Source organism: Nicotiana attenuata, chromosome 8, assembly GCF_001879085.1.
Source record: "Nicotiana attenuata strain UT chromosome 8, NIATTr2, whole genome shotgun sequence".
In the NCBI taxonomy this organism is placed as follows: domain Eukaryota; kingdom Viridiplantae; phylum Streptophyta; class Magnoliopsida; order Solanales; family Solanaceae; genus Nicotiana; species Nicotiana attenuata.
Window position 1 is genome coordinate 32,216,871 of NC_031996.1, and position 17,649 is coordinate 32,234,519.

The 17,649-nt window shown below is 42.4% G+C and overlaps 1 protein-coding gene across 1 annotated transcript; it reads right to left on the reverse strand.

The window, feature by feature from the left end:
• Positions 6,209-6,886, reverse strand: LOC109231634. The gene has a single exon (XM_019397280.1). The coding sequence runs from the start codon at positions 6,884-6,886 to the stop codon at positions 6,209-6,211; it is 678 nt and encodes a 225-aa protein (XP_019252825.1).

The window sequence follows — 17,649 nt, forward strand, 5'->3', positions numbered from 1 at the left end:
GCATTATGCTCATTTGTGAAAACCCAGCGAAATTTTTTATTTTATTATAATATTCTTTTTGAGCTATGTGGGGGATTGTTAAAAAAAAGAATATTTTAATATCTCAAAAAGAATTCAAATTAAAAATAAAGTATAATATTTTGAGTATAATGTTTATTAACATTACATGAGTATTAAAATCAATTATATTTTTGTAAGTTTGAAATTGACCAAAATTGGTCTTTGTCCGTTAGCTTGTATTTAATATGATAATCATTTCCTTTAAACCTTTTAAAGGAATATGGTTATAACGTTCTTCGGTTTTGAAATTGAATTTTAAATTCTCATTCATTGGTATTGAATTCTTCATGAAATCTTAACGTTTTCTTATTGATTTCCTAACATTGAATTCTAAGAGAATTTTACCGTTTCTTCATTCAGATGTCCCTATCTTCTTGGACTATAAATAAAGCTACTTGTTTATGTTCATGAGAGTGAAAAAATAGTAAAAAACTTTTCTTCTTCTTTCTTTTGTGTTGAGTTTTCTTCTTATAAATCTTTGTTGTTTTTGCTCCTAGTTATATTAGAAGAGCTTGTTGAATCCTGGGGTATACGCCTAATATTATCACGGTATGGGCGAAATATCCTTAAGGACAGTGTCCTTGATACGCCTCAAGCTAAATCTTTTATTCTCCATAATTATCCAAATTTTCCCAACATTTTATGTACATATTTTCTAAAAATAATATTAATAATTGTCGGCAATACGCTTCAAGAAGGTTAATGGTGCACCTGATTGAAGGTTGAATTATTATCAAGAGGAATATGACTGACCCCACTTAACTGATTTCATTCTAACACTCCCTTAGCTATTAGAGTAACATTTTTCCTCATGATCAACTTATAAGTAAATATATCAACCATTCATAATTCATACCAAATAGACTAGTTAAAACTCTACATGAAGGTCGAATTAACTACACGTAAATTTTAACGAAAAATAATCAAATGAGAAATGGAAAGTCTCTTTTGTGTTATATACATGCTTTAGGAAATGCTCCCGACTAACTAATTCCTTTTGAAAATTATTGAAGCTGAGTAATTTAAATGGATTATTAAAATCCACGTCGTGTCTTTCCTCTTTCTCGTTTTCTCTTTTTGTACGTTTATTTATTTCTCTTAAGTCCAAATGCACGTCAAGAACAGCATGTTGAGCTCGTGGCCAACCTTTAATTTTGTCCTCAATCAGATTGTCATTTCAAGATTTCGAACTGGACTCTGGAATGAGGATTTCGCGAGCTATACTTTTTAAGAGAAGCATGAAAAGTGTTAACAAGTAGTTTAATCTTGATATAAATATGTACTAGCTAGTGTCTTTTTGGTTATGGCTTCCAAGTCTTTTTTTTTAACATAAATTACCCAGTTGCAATACTGGGCTCAGTTGTATTCAAAAAGGATCAGTGAGGGGGGCTAGGCCTAACCTCATGAAATACAACTTGGTGATTCCATCACCCAAAAACGAACAACAGAAGAAGAAAAGAAAAACCAGAGGAGATATATATACAGAAGGGGTTCTCCATCTGGGAAAAGCGAAGGATACATCTCGAGCTGACAAAAAAATTAGCTTTGTCGAATTTGGTTCTGATACTTGGCATTTGCCACTTATCCAAGAGGAAATAGCCTTTAGCACATGTAGGAAGTTGTTGATAGTCATGCTATTACCCAAGGTAGAAGCCAGTTTCGCAAGACAATTTGCAACTTGGTTGCCTTCTCTGTAACAATGCTTTACTCTTACATTGGCCTGTTGTATAGTTTGCAGCATTCTCTCAGTCATTTGTTTGATTTTAAGATTGTCGGTGTTTCTATTTATCAATATATTTGCAATCACCATAGAGTCGAGTTCGAGGATAAAATTAGTGTAGCCTTGTAGCTTGCACCATTTTATTCCAAACTCAGCAGCTAGAGCCTCCGCAGTATTGCTGTTATCACACTGGACAGCCTTCGAGAAGGCCATAATAAGATCACCGTTGCTATTCCTTACGATGCCTCCTATGCCAGCTTTGTTGTTTTCTCTGATGTAGCTACCATCGGTATTAATTTGATACATCCCTGATTTGGTGTCGTCCACAACACTTGACTCCAGCTTTGCATCGGTTTCAACTTTTTGATTCTTTGGCAGAGATCTGGCCAAGGGTGGTGGTTGTCCCATCTTGGTATAATCTTCGAAATGGCTCCTTTGATATTCCAGATAGCTTGATGCACCATCATGTTTGGTTGGAATTTCTTCTGATTACCATATTTGCACGATGTCCATTGTTTCCATAGTTCCCAACAAATTGTTAACGGAGCTATTTGAAGGATTAAGTTATGGACCCTGTTCTTTGAGCTTGTTTCCCACCACCTCTTGAATGTGCCCACCGCCGGCTCTATTTGATGCCTTATGCCTAGTGGGTTGCCAATTGTGTTCCATGCTATTTTTGCTGCCTCGCTTCCATTGAATACATGTTCCATAGTCTCAACCTGCGGCAAACAACAACAAGAACATCTAGAAACAATGTTAGTGCCAAATTTACCAATAATATCATCAAAAGGTAGTCGCCTTTTAAGTAACCTCCATGATAGGAAGGAGATTTTAAAAGGTATAGATTTTTGCCAGATCTTACTAATGAAGTTATTCTTCTGCTTTTTCATTCTTACTAAGTCCCAAGCCGATTTATTATTGAAATGTCCATTTTCAGCTAAATTCCATATTGGAAAGTCATTAAGACTTCTGTTGCCAATATCCACCTTAGTAACAATATCCAATATGTGAGGAGGGACAGTGTCTACTAATTTGTTTGTGTCCCAGGTACCTTCATGGATGAAATTTTTAACGAGAAGATTGTGAGATTTACCCTGGCCCTGAACTACCTTGGCCAAAGCACCTTTGCCGTCCAGTTATCCCACCAGAAACTAGAGTTTCCTGCTTGAATTTTCCAAATGATATTCGGTTCAGCTTTGATCCTAGCCTTCGTCAAATCTCTCCAAATGTGAGAGTCAGAGGGGGTGGGAACTTTGGTAACCAAGTGAGCTCTTTTGCAATATTTAGCTTTAAGGAAAGTGGCCAAAAGGGATGGTTGAGTCCTAAATCTCCACCATCTTTTCAGAGAGAGTGTTTCAGTGATATCTTCCATTCTCCTGACCTCCACACCCCCCCTCATCTTTAGATAAGCAAAGATTATTCCAGGAGGACCAGTGATAGTTGTTTTTTCCTTCAGAAGATCCCCAGAAGAAATTGTTGAAGTGTTTTCCCATAAGCTCGATAATGCCTTTGGGAGGGTTCATAGCAGATAAAATGTAGGTAGGCAAGGATTGGAGGACATGTTTGATTAAGGTTATCTTCCCTCCGCAGGAAAGCATCTTCCCCTGCCAATCGTTTAGTCTTTTCACAATTTTGGCTAGCATGCCATCAAAGATGCTAATTTTCTTCCTGCCATTGTATATTGGACATCCGAGATAATTGAAAGGAAAGGGCTTGTCCATATAACCAGAATTTCTTCTGATTCTATTAGTTCTACTAGCAGAGGTGTTCGGAGCAGTAACAAAGAAACTCTTGTCGTTGTTCACTTTTTGACCTGATGCTTGTTCATACCTTCTTATCCGACTCTTAATGAGTTTTATCGAGTTCTTATCACCTCCAGTGAATATCATTATGTCATCGGCATAAGCAAGGTGTGTAATGATAGGACCTCTATGGTCCATGGAGAATGGGGTGAAGTTGTTGTGAGTAGCAAGGTTGTTTAAGGACCTGGACAGTACCTCAGCTCCAATAATGAACATGGGAGGAGATAGCGGGTCACCCTGTTTGAGACCTTGCGAAGATGTGAAGAACCCTTTTCTAGACCTATTAATGATGATAGAATACCACACATCGCTAACTAATCTCCAAATGATATCAATCCAAACTTCTGAAAAACCAAATTTTCTCATGACGGCCATTAGAAAATTCCACGACATTCTATCGTAGGCTTTAGCCATATCCAGCTTGATAACCACATTACCCCCATTGTTGTTCTGCCTTATGTTGTGGACAATTTCTTGTGCTAGTTGCACATTGTCAGTAATCATCCTGCCCTTGACGAAACCACTTTGATTAATGGAAATTATTTTCTCAANAGTTTCGCAAGACAATTTGCAACTTGGTTGCCTTCTCTGTAACAATGCTTTACTCTTACATTGGCCTGTTGTATAGTTTGCAGCATTCTCTCAGTCATTTGTTTGATTTTAAGATTGTCGGTGTTTCTATTTATCAATATATTTGCAATCACCATAGAGTCGAGTTCGAGGATAAAATTAGTGTAGCCTTGTAGCTTGCACCATTTTATTCCAAACTCAGCAGCTAGAGCCTCCGCAGTATTGCTGTTATCACACTGGACAGCCTTCGAGAAGGCCATAATAAGATCACCGTTGCTATTCCTTACGATGCCTCCTATACCTGCTTTGTTGTTTTCTCTGATGTAGCTACCATCGGTATTAACTTTGATACATCCCTGATTTGGTGTCGGCCACAACACTTGACTCCAGCTTTGCATTGGTTTCAACTTTTCGATTCTTTGGCAGAGATCTGGCCAAGGGTGGTGGTTGTCCCATCTTGGTATAATCTTCGAAATGGCTCCTTTGATATTCCAGATAGCTTGATGCACCATCATGTTTGGTTGGAATTTCTTCTGATTACCATATTTGCACGATGTCCATTGTTTCCATAGTTCCCAGCAAATTGTTAACGGAGCTATTTGAAGGATTAAGTTATGGACCCTGTTCTTTGAGCTTGTTTCCCACCATCTCTTGAATGTGTCCACCACCGGCTCTATTTGATGCCTTATGCCCAGTGGGTTGCCAATTGTGTTCCATGCTATTTTTGCTGCCTCGCTTCCATTGAATACATGTTCCATAGTCTCAACCTGCGGCAAACAATAACAAGAACATCTAGAAACAATGTTAGTGCCAAATTTACCAATAATATCATCAAAAGGTAGTCGCCTTTTAAGTAACCTCCATGATAGGAAGGAGATTTTAAAAGGTATAGATTTTTGCGAGATCTTACTAATGAAGTTATTCTTCTGCTTTTTCATTCTTACTAAGTTCCAAGCCGATTTATTATTGAAATGTCCATCTTCAGCTAAATTCCATATTGGAAAGTCATTAAGACTTCTGTTGCCAATATCCACCTTAGTAACATTATCCAACAGGTGAGGAGGGATAGTGTCTACTAATTTGTTTGTGTCCCAGGTACCTTTATGGATGAAATTTTTAACGAGAAGCTTGTGAGATTTACCCTGGCCCTGAACTACCTTGGCCAAAGCACCTTTGCCCGTCCAGTTATCCCACCAGAAACTAGAGTTGCCTGCTTGAATTTTCCAAATGATATTTGGTTCAGCTTTGATCCTAGCCTTCGTCAAATCTCTCCAAATGTGAGAGTCAGAGGGGGTGGGAACTTTGGTAACCAAGTGAGCTCTTTTGCAATATTTAGCTTTAAGGAAAGTGGCCAAAAGGGATGGTTGAGTCCTGAATCTCCACCATCTTTTCAGAGAGAGCCTTTCAGTGATATCTTCCATTCTCCTGACCCCCACACCCCCATCATCTTTAGGTAAGCAAAGATTATTCCAGGAGGACCAGTGATAGTTGTTTTTTCCTTCAGAAGATCCCTAGAAAAAATTGTTGAAGTGTTTTCCCATAAGCTTGATGATGCCTTTGATAGCGGGTCACCCTGTTTGAGACCTTGCGAAGATGTGAAGAAGCCTTTTCTAGACCCATTAATGATGATAGAATACCACACATCGCTAACTAATCTCCAAATGATATCAACCCAAACTTCTGAAAAACCAAATTTTCTCATGACGGCCATTAGAAAATTCCACGACATTCTATTGTAGGCTTTAGCCATATCCAGCTTGCTAATCACATTACCCCCATTGTTGTTCTGCCTTATGTTGTGGACAATTTCTTGTGCTAGTTGAAAATTATCAGTAATCATCCTGCCCTTGACGAAACCACTTTGGTTAATGGAAATTATTTTCTCAAGCATAGGGTTCAGTCGTCTAGAAAGAATCTTAGAAATGATTTTGCTGGTGAAGTTGCTCAGACTAATAGGCCTGAACTCAGAGAAGTTGGTTGGAGAGTCGACTTTGGGGATTAGAATCAGACATGTATGATTATAGAATTTGGTCATGCCTTTGCCATTGAAAAAGTTCTACACAAAGTCTACAATATCATTCTTGATGATATTCCAGCATTTTTGATAGAAGGTGCCATTAAAACCATCAGGTCCTGCTGCACTTGAAGCATTCATACTAAACACGGCATCTCTGATCTCATCCTCGTTAGGTATTGCATTGAACAGATCATTATCTTTCTCAGTGATACATTTAGGAATACAGTTGACGACCTCATGATTACTGAATTGATGCTGAAGGTTAAACAGATGCTTGAAGTGATGCACAACCACCTTTGAAATATTTTCATCCCCTTGGACCCATGAGCCATTATGATCCTTGATCGTGTGAAGATGGAGCCTACATCTCCTGTTTATAATTAAACTATAGAAGTATTTGGTGTTGCTATCCCCTTCTTCATACCATTTCTGCTGCGCTTTCTGTCTAAGGATGGCATCTTGCATACCTAGCCACTTGATGTATTCTGCCTGCCCTTTATTGAGCTCCTCTCTAGATTGATCTGTGTTGTTAAGAATGTCAATCTCTTCCAAGTTTACCATTTTTTCTTCCCATATGTTAACTTGTTCAAAAACATTCCCAATCTTCTCTTTCGACCATCTAGTGAGACTCTTACTAAGAAGTTTCAATTTCTGTTGTAGCCGCCATATGGGGTTTCCAGGAACTTGAGTGCTCCAAATCTCTTCTACCAGGTTCATGAATGATGGCTAGTCATATGAAAGAGAATAAATAAATAAAAAGTAGGTGCGTTTATAAATACATAAATGTCAACCTCAACACTTAAAGAAAAAAATTATTGAAAAAAAATAGTATTCAGAAACCGACGTTTAGAAATAGTGTAGGTAGGATTATTATGGTATCTATTAAACTTTGGTTGGTATGCTAGTTACATTAAATTGGATGGTAGCCTAATGCAGGGGCGAAGCTACATTTGCTTAAGGATGGTCAATTGAACGCCCTTCGTCAAAATTATATTGTATATATAGGTAAAATATTAGATTTTAGTGATATATAATATATATTAAACTCCCTTTATCGGGAATTTTTTATTTCACTTCTGTCAAATTTGAACACTTTTAGAGAAATTCCTCCTTCGCCACCGACATGATGTTAAAGAAAAGCAACAAGTACCAAACCATGTCATATCGCTACAAAGATGTGATCAATCACTAAAACAAATATCCTAAATATTATTAAGATTAAACTTTTTTGGAATTTCAAATCAAAAGGGAAACGGAAAAGAGGAGAGGGAATTTTAATGGTGCTTTTGCACTATTTCTGTGATGACCCAAAAGGTCATCACTTGTTTTTAAATTAAATTCTGCGTTTTGAGGCCTTAAAACCTCTTTTAGCATCACATCGCTTTGTGTGCGCAATCTGGGTGCGTAGCCGGAAAGCCTATATGTAAAAATCTGTGAAAAATGGTAAATATTGACTATAAAATGAATTAATTTGACTTCGGTCAACGTTTTGGATAAAAGGACCCGACCCGTGATTTGACGGTCCCGGAAGGTCCGTAAAAAATATGGGACTTGAGCGTATTCCCGGAATCGAATTCCGAGGTCCCAAGCCCGAGAAATGAATTTTTAAAAAAAATTATTTTCTAGAATTGCTTATAAGGTTTGGAAATGAATTTTGATTAGAACATGTTGGTATCAGGCCCGTATTTTGGTTCCGACGCCCAATAAGGGTCTTATATATGATTTAGGGTAATTCTGTGAAGTTTGGTGAGAAACAGAATCCGTTTGGCGTGATTCGGACCTTAAATGCAAATTTGACGTTTAAAGAAGTTTTGAGAAATTTCATTGATCGTGAGGTTTAATTCGATGTTCATGATGTTATTTGGTGATTTGAGTGCACGAATAAGTCCATAGGATGTTTTTGAGGTTGTGTGTATATTTGGTTTGGAGCCCCAAGGGCTCGGGTGAGTTTTGGATAGGCCGCGGGGTGCATTTTGAACTTAAAAATTTGCTAGTGTGTTTCTCACCTGCAGGCTTCGCATTGTCTCGCAAATGCGAGCTCGCAAATGCGAGCCATCCATCGCAAATGCGAGAAGTGACCTGGCAGCCTTCTTCGCAAATGCGTAGTACCCGTCGCAAATGCGACCCCCGCCCAAAATCTTCTATGATCGCAAATGCGGCCTATATGTCGCAAATGCGGAAGTCGAAAATGCGACCTTCCTTTCGCAAATGCGAAAAATCCAGATTCATTTGCGAACCCTGTTTCGCAATTCCCATATCAGCGGAGGTCGGCGTTCGCAATTGCGAACCCCTGTTCGCAATTCCCACATCTGAGGCCTGCAACCTTTATACTTAGACGATTTTAAACCCATTTTTCACATTCTCTCAGAACATAAGCACACTTAGGCGATTTTTCAAGGATTTATTCTTCTCCAAATTAATTGTAAGTCGTTTTTAACTAACTTTCTTCAATTCTTAATATCTTTTAACATGATTTTAACTTCAAATCAATAATTTCCATGGGGGAAATTGGGTGTTTGGGTAGAACCTAGGTTTTTTTCAAAAATTGGGGATTTGGACCTCGATTTGAGGTCCGATTTCAAAATAAATTATATATTTGAGTTCGTGGGGGGATGGGTGATCGGGTTTTGGTTCGAACCTCAAGTTTTGACCATGTGGGCCCGGGGGCAATTTTTGACTTTTTGGGTAAAACTTTGGAAAACTCATTTTCATGCATTGGGGTTGATTCATTTAGCGTTTATTGATATAATTAAGTAACTTGTGACTAGATACGAGCGAATTGGTGGTGGAATCAAGGGGTAAAGTTATAATTGAATCGTGAATTGTGTTCGTGGCATCGAGGTAAGTATTTGGTCTAACCTTAGCTTGAGGGATTAGGAGTTGTATCTATTTGCTACGTGTTAATTGTGGAGTACTACGTATAGGCATGACGACGAATATTTATACGTCGGTGTCAAGCATGCTCATGAGTCTTGTGTTATAAATTGTTATGACTCTGTTGTGGTTTATTGTGCCTCACATGTTTTTATCATCATTGTTCCCTTGCCGGATGTTTGTTTGATATTATTGTTCCCTTGCCGGGATATTGTTGAGATGTCATTGTTCCCTTGCCGGGATGTTTGTTTGATATTATTGTTCCCTTGCCGGGATATTGTTGAGATATCATTGTTCCCTTGCCGGGATGTTTGCTTCATATTATTGTTTCCTTGATCAGGATTCCTTGTGATTATTGTTGGCTTATAAATGGGAGCGGGTGGTACGCCTACCACAAGATAATTGAAATGGGAGCGGTGGTACGCCTACAACAAGATAATTGAAACGGGAGTGGGTGGTACGCCTACCACAAGATAATTGAAATGGGAGCGGGTGGTACGCCTACCACAAGATAATTGAAATGGGAGCGAGTGGTACGCCTACCACAAGATAATTGAAATAGGAGCGGGTGGTATGCCTACCACAAGATAATTGAAATGGGAGCGGGTGGTACGCCTATCACAAGATATAATAAAATGGGAGCGGGTGGTACGCCTACCACAAGATAAATGAAATAGGAGCGGGTGGCACGCCTTCCACGAGATAAATAAAATGGGAGCGGGTGGCATGCCTGCCACGAGATACATGAAATGGGAGCGGGTGGCACGCCTGCCACGAGATACAGGAAATGGGATCGGGTTGCACGCCTGCAACAAGATGTGAAAAGAAAGTAAAATCTGCCTTTGTTTTCCTTATCCTTGTTAGTAGTTGGATTTGTGGTTCCTTTATAATTCTCTTGATATTTTGCTGTTACCTATTATTCCCCACAGCATGCTCCCCTTCCCATACTTGACTGGTTATCTCTGTATTTCTTTTCCGTTGTATATATTTGAACTGCACAGGTTTATTTGGTAGTCTGGTCCTAGCTTTGTCACTATTTCGCCGAGGTTAGGCTAGGCACTTACCAGCACATAGGGTCGGTTGTGCTGATACTACACTCTGCACTACGTCCAGATCCCGTAGCAACTATCGGACCGTAGCTACCTTCAGTCCACCCGGAGATCCAAGGTAGACCTGCAGGCGTCCGCAGGCCCTGGCGTCTCCCACTATCCCTATTTCCTATTTTATTTTCCTTTTATTTAGAAACAGAGTACTGTTATTTCTTCAGACCTTGTATGTAGCAATCTTAGACCGTCTGTGACACTGTGACACCAGGTTTTGGGTGGTTAAGGCTTAAGTATTTGTAATAGATACAATTTTTATATATGTTATTGTTGTCTTTCGTTGTTATCACGTTATGGCCTTATATTTGTTAAAAAGAAATAATTGGTTAATGAAGTACTTAGATCAAAGGTTTGGCTTTCCTAGCTCATATTAGTAGGCGCCATTACAACTCCCGAGGGTGGGAAATCCGGGTCGTGACAAGTTGGTATCAGAGCTCTAGGTTACACGGGTCTCACACTTCACAGACAAACTTAGTAGAGTCTGAGGGATCGGTACGGAGACGTCTGTATTTATCCCCCAGAGGCTACAGAGTTAGGAAATAACTTCACATCTATTCTTTCCTGTCGTGCGATTTTGTTCTCTCAATGCTAAATTGAAACCTCTACTCTTGTCCCTTCACGAATGGCGAGGTCACGTATCGCTTCTTCAGCCGAGCAGCAGCACAGACCGGTGATAGATCAGCTACGTCTTCGGAGGCTTTGTGGAGGTTGGATAAGTTTCACCAAGCTCTTCACTACTACATTCAGCGGTGCATCTACTGAGGACCCCCAGGATTATCTAGACAGCTGTCATGAGGTTCTCAGGAACATGGGGATAGTTGAGACCAATGGGGTCGATTTTGCCACTTTTTGCTTGTCTAGATTCGCCAAGACTTGGTGGAGAGATTATTGCTTGGCTAGACCAGCCGGATCACCAGCTTTGACTTGGCAGCAGTTCACACTGCTATTTCTGGAGAAGTTCCTCCCCATCACTCAGCGAGAGGCCTATCGGAGGTAGTTTGAGCATCTCCAGCAGGGTTCTATGACTGTTACCCAGTATGAGACCAGATTCATCGACTTGGCTCGTCATGCTCTTATCATACTTCCCACCGAGAGAGAGAGAGGGTGAGGAGGTTCATTGAGGGACTTATCCAGCCTATTCGACTTCAGATGGCTAGGGAGACAGGCAGTGAGATCTCGTTTCAGGAGGCGGCCAATGTGGTCAGGAGAGTGGAGATGGTTCTGTCACAGGGAGGTGGTCATGGGTCGGAAAAGAGGCCCCGTCATTCAGGCAGATTCAGTGGTACCTCGTCTGGAGGTAGGGATACGTATGGTAGAGGCCATCCTCCTAGGCCTTTTCAGTCGGCACTTCAGGTTTCTCACAGTGCTTCAGGTGGCCGTGGTCCTCAGATGCAGCATTCTGATCAGCAGTCCTACAGTGCACCACCAGCTCCTATCAGTGCACCGCCGCTTCAGAGCTTTCAGGGTCGTCAGCCCCAACAGCCGAGGGCTTGTTTTACTTGTGGCGACACAAGGCACATTGCTAGGTATTGCCCTCGAGCACCGAATAGCTCTCAGCATCAGGCTTCCCGTGTCATGGTTCAGGCACCGAGTGTTCCACAGCCCGCCCAGCCAGCTAGAGGTGGGGGTAGAGGTGTTAGAGGTGGAGGTAGAGGTCCCAGAGGTGGAGCTCAGGCCGCTAGAGGTGGAGGCCAGCCAGCGGCAGGCCGTCCCAGAGACGTAGTTCAGGATGGAGGAGCCCAGCCCCGATGTTATGCTCTTCCAGCCAGGCCCGAGGTTGAGGCCTCAGATGCAGTTATTACAGGTACGGTTCTGGTTTGTGATAGAGATGCTTCAGTGTTATTTGATGCAGGGTCTACGTACTCGTATGTGTCATCCTATTTTGCGCCGTATCTGGTTATGCGTAGTGATTCTTTGAGGGATCCTGTTTTTGTATCTACACCGGTGGGTGATTCTATCGTGGTAGATCGAGTCCATCGTTCATGTATAGTTGTGATTGGAGGTCTTGAGACTCGTGTAGATTTGCTTCTTCTGGACATAGTTGATTTCGATGTTATATTGGGGATGGACTGGTTATCACCTTACCACGCTATCTTGGACTGCCATGCCAAGAATCTGACCTTAGCCTTACCGGGTTTACCTCGTTTAGAGTGGAGAGGGACTCTTGGTCATTCTACCCGCAGTGTTATCTCTTATGTGAAGGCTCGGCGTATGGTCGAGAAGGGGTGTTTGGCCTATTTGGCATATGTTCGTGATTCTAGTGCCGAGGTTCCCTCTATTGAGTCTGTGCCTGTTGTTCGTGAGATTCCTGAGGTTTTCCCTTTGGACCTGCCGGGTATGCCACCCGACAGGGATATTGATTTTTGCATTGATTTGGCTTCGGGCACTCAGCCCATTTCTATCCCGCCGTATCGTATGGCCCCGCCGGAGTTGAAAGAGTTGAAGGAGCAGTTGCAAGACTTGCTTGAGAAGGGTTTCATTAGGCCGAGTGTTTCACCTTGGGGTGCGCCGGTATTGTGTATTGATTACTGGCAGTTGAACAAGGTTACAATCAAGAATAAATATCCATTGCCAAGGATCGATGATTTATTTGATCAGCTTCAGGGTGCCAAAGTATTTTCGAAGATTGACTTGAGATCTGGCTACTATCAGTTGAGGATTAGGGCATCCGATGTCCCTAAGACAGCTTTCCGCACTCGGTACGGGCATTATGAGTTCTTGGTGATGTCATTCGGGTTGAAAAATGCCCCAGCAGCTTTTATGGACTTGATGAACCGAGTGTTCAGGCCTTACTTGGATTCGTTCGTGATAGTCTTCACTGATGACATTTTGATATATTCCCGCAGCCGAGAGGAGCACGAGCAGCATCTTAGAGTGGTTCTTCAGACTTTGAGGGATAGTTAGTTGTATGCTAAGTTTTCGAAGTGTGAGTTCTGGTTGAGTTCGATTGCATTCCTGGCTCATGTTGTGTCAGCAGAGGGTATTCAGGTTGATCCGAAGAAGATTGAGGCAGTCAAGAACTGGCCTAGACCAGCATCAGCTACAGAGATCCGGAGTTTCTTGGGTTTGGCAGGCTACTATCGTCGGTTCGTAGAGGGGTTTTCATTTATCGCAGCCCCGATGACCAGGTTGACCCAGAAGGGTGCCCAGTTCAGATAGTCGGACGAGTGTGAGGCGAGCTTTCAGAAGCTCAAGACAGCTCTGACTACGACACCGGTGTTGGTTTTGCCCACAGGTTCAGGGCCTTATACCGTTTGGGTAGAACCTAGGTTTTTTCAAAAATTGGGGATTTGGACCTCGATTTGAGGTTCGATTTCAAAACAAATTATATATTTGAGTTCGTGGGGGAATGGGTGATCGGGTTTTGGTTCGAACCTCGGGTTTTGACCATGTGGGCTCGGGGGCGATTTTTTACTTTTTTGGGTAAAACTTTGGAAAACACATTTTCATGCATTGGGGTTGATTCATTTAGCATTTATTGATGTAATTAAGTAACTTGTGACTAGATACGAGCGAATTGGTGGTGGAATCAAGGGGTAAAGCTATAATTGAATCGTGAATTGTGTTCGTGACATTGAGGTAAGTGTTTGGTCAGACCTTAGCTTGAGGGATTAGGAGTCATGTCTATTTGCTACGTGTTAATTGTGGAGTACTACGTATAGGCATGGCGACGAGTATCTATACGTCAGTGTCAAGCATGCCCATGAGTCTTGTGTTATAAATTATTATGACTCCGTTGTGGTTTATTGTGCCTCACATGTTTTATCATCATTGTTCCCTTGCCGGGATATTGTTGAGATGTCATTGTTTCCTTGCCGGGATGTTTGTTTGATTTTATTGTTCCCTTGCCGGGATATTGTTGAGATATCATTGTTCCCTTGCCGGGATGTTTGCTTGATATTATTGTTCCCTTGATCAGGATTCATTGTGATTATTGTTGGCTTGTAAATGGGAGCGGGTGGTACGCCTACCACAAGATAATTGAAATAGGAGCGGTGGTACGCCTACCACAAGATAATTGAAATGGGAGCGGGTGGTACGCCTACCACAAGATAATTGAAATGGGAGCGGGTGGTACGCCTACCAAAAGATAATTGAAATGGGAGCGGGTGGTACGCCTACCACAAGATATAATAAAATGGGAGCGGTGGTACGCCTACCACAAGATAAATGAAATGGGAGCGGGTGTCACGCCTGCCACGAGATAAATGAAATGGGAGCAGGTGGCACGCCTGCCACGAGATACATGAAATGGGAGCGGGTGGCACGCCTGCCACGAGATACAGGAAATGGGATCGGGTTGCACGCCTGCAACAAGATGTGAAAAGAAAGTGAAATCTGCCTTTGTTTTCCTTATCCTCGTTAGTAGTTGGATTTGTAGTTCCTTTATAATTCTCTTGATATTTTGTTGTTACCTGTTATTCCCCACAGCATGCTCCCCCTCCCATATTGACTGGTTATTTCTGTATTTCTTTTCTGCTGTATATATTTGAACTGCACAGGTTTATTGGGTAGTCTGGTCCTAGCCCTCGTCACTACTTCGCCGAGGTTAGGCTAGGCACTTACCAGCACATGGGGTCGGTTGTGCTGATACTACACTCTGCACTATGTGCAGATCCCGAAGCAACTATCAGACCGTAGTTGGAGGCTACCTTTAGTCCACCCGGAGATCCAAGGTAGACCTGCAAGCATCCGCAGGCCCTGGCGTCTCCCTCTATCCCTATTTCCTGTTTCATTTTCCTTTTATTCAGAAAGCGGCTGTGGTATCAGATGAAAAAGAAATTCGTACCGGCAGTTAAACTTGCACTCTCTCCCCAATCAATCGCAGTAACTGGCTAACAGAGTACTGTTATTTCTTCAGACCTTGTATGCAGCAATCTTAGACCGTCCGCGACACTCTGACACCAGGTTTTCGGTGGTTAAGGCTTAAGTATTTGTAATAGATATTGTTTTCATATATGTTATTGTTGTCTTCCGCTTAAATTTGAATTTCCGTTGTTATCACATTATCGCCTTATATTTGTTAAAAAGAAATAATTGGTTAATGAAGTATTTAGATTAAAGGTTTGGCTTGCCTAGCTCACATTAGTAGGCGCCATCACGACTCACGAGGGTGGTAAATCCGGGTCGTGACAATTTCTTAAAAAAAATTCCAATGGTTGGGAATAGAAGATGAATGTACTTATCTTTTTTTTCTTTTTTTCTTTTTGGATTAAGCATTTGCTGCAATTTCATTTCGATCACCCTTTCATCTGATTAATTTATTGTATCGAATCAAATCAAGATTTAGGAGATCCATGTAAATCAGTTGGAGATTACTTAGTTCCGGTTTTGAATTTGAAACAAAAAACTTGCACTAAAATTTGAAACTAACAAATTTATTTCATACTCTCAATTTATTCCGCTGCACCCCGCTTGGGAATATACAGCCGACATCTTCGCATCATGGTTTGTCTTGGAAAGTTAGGAGCATTAAACGTAGATAATATTATTACTTGTGATATTACTACGAGTACTACTGCTTTTTCTCCTGTAATGATAACTGTCATGGGCGGCTTTCCAGCCATGCCCCATGACCCCTTGGGCGCGCCCCGTGGCGTCCTAGCAAACCTCCCAATGCCTAGCGCCACGGACGGCCCCGTAGTCTTGGCCGCGCCAAGTGACAAGCGCGCAGGTGCCTCTGTCGCCTCACCGATATCCCTCGCGAGCACCAAGCCGCAGGCAGAAGCCAACAGCGCCGCGCGCGCAGACCGTGATGCCAAAGACACTGCTGCTGACAACGGACATGCTGCTGCCTTATAGAAAACTAAGTCATTTTCATTGTAAATATAGAGTAGTTTTATTTCATGTACTTCCATTATGTTTCTCTAGCTTAGTCAAGTCTAGTCTTGTAACTTTGGATTATTTTTTTTAAGTACTATTAGGGGGGATCAAGCAATCAAAACTTTCTAGCAAGCAAGCAATTCTCTGTACTGGTGTCTCTCCCCCTCGACACCGCGTTGCTTTTCTGTAATAGCTTTCATTAATGCAATCAAGCTTTCTTTCATTGTGAATTCTCATTTCTGTTCTCTCAATCGCTCTTGACATTGGTTTTCCCGTACGGCACTGACAATCTCGTCTAGCGTACGGAGGGGACCTCAGTTGGCGGACAGCAACTGCACTGACATCAGTTGCCTAGCCTTACGTCGCCCTTCCAAGGAATCTCAGGAAGGCGCCGCGTAACAGTTGGTATCAGAGCCTAGGCTCGACATCGGACGAGGGAACGTATTGACATACCACCATTTCTGACCATGGTGAATCATGGGGACCGCATTGCGGCCCTCGAAGGGACGGTTGAGGTATTGCGGCCTATTGTGGATACGGTGCCTGAACTAAGAACCAGCCTACTGCAAAGGTTGGACGACCTGGACCGCAGGGTGCTTCAGGTCGAAGTTGACGTTGAAAACATCAGTCGCGACTCCGAGGGAGACCGGCGAGACGGCAGCCACAGAGGCAGCCGAAATCTTTGAGAAATTCGAGGGGCTCCAACAGGAGCGCACCGAGGATTTAGCCCACAGGGCACAAGAGGCAGAAAAGGTGACTGCCATGCAACAAACCATTGACAAATTGACAGACCAACTCAATGTTGTCAACTCTGCTTTACAGGGCCTACTCCGAGGAGGTGGAAACCAAATCGGAGGTGTTGTGAACTCTGCTCCCGTGATAAAGAAGCTGAAAATTCCTGAGCCAAAGCCATACAGTGGAGCTAGGAATGCCAAGGAAGTGGAAAACTTCATCTTTGACGTCGAACAGTATTTCGATGCTGTTGGGGATCTGGAGGAAGCTAAGAAGGTAGCAACTGCTGCCATGTATCTTCAGGGTGATGCTAAACTCTGGTGGCGTGTGAAGTACGAAGCCATCAAGGCCGGTGAAGATGCTCTCGAGACATGGGCCGAACTGAAGGCAGGTATACGCCTGCAGTTCTTCCCCGAGAATGTTGAATATAATGCAAGGAGAAAACTACGGGAGCTCCGCCAGACAAAATCAGTGCGGGACTACGTGCGAGAATTCTCCGCACTCATGCTCAGCATACGCGACATGGGGGATAAGGACAAACTCTTCACCTTCATGGAAGGGTTGAAACCTTATGCCCGCGTGGAGCTACAGAGACAAAGGGTAGATTCCCTTCCCAAGGCAATCCAAGCAGCTGAATGCCTTGGGGACTATCAAATGGAAGCTCGAAGGGACAGGCCTCAGCCGCTTGCCCGAGCAGGGTTCAAAGGGGGCCAGCCTAGCAGTGGTGGTCCTAGCGAAAATGGGGGAGATCGGAACTCAAACAAATCTAGAGCTCCTTCCTCCGGCAGCAACAGTGCTGCGTCAAACAACAATGATCGGGCGAGAAAGCCCCCTTCAGGATGCCATCATTGCGGCGGTCCACATTGGAACAACGAGTGCCCACATGCACAGATGAATGCCCATCAGGCTATTGATGATGGGACTGATGACGACTCAGACGATGCGGAC

Excerpts from the sequence above, each read along its gene's own strand:
- LOC109231634 (XM_019397280.1), bottom strand. The coding sequence starts at position 6,886 with ATGAACCTGGTAGAAGAGATTTGGAGCACTCAAGTTCCTGGAAACCCC.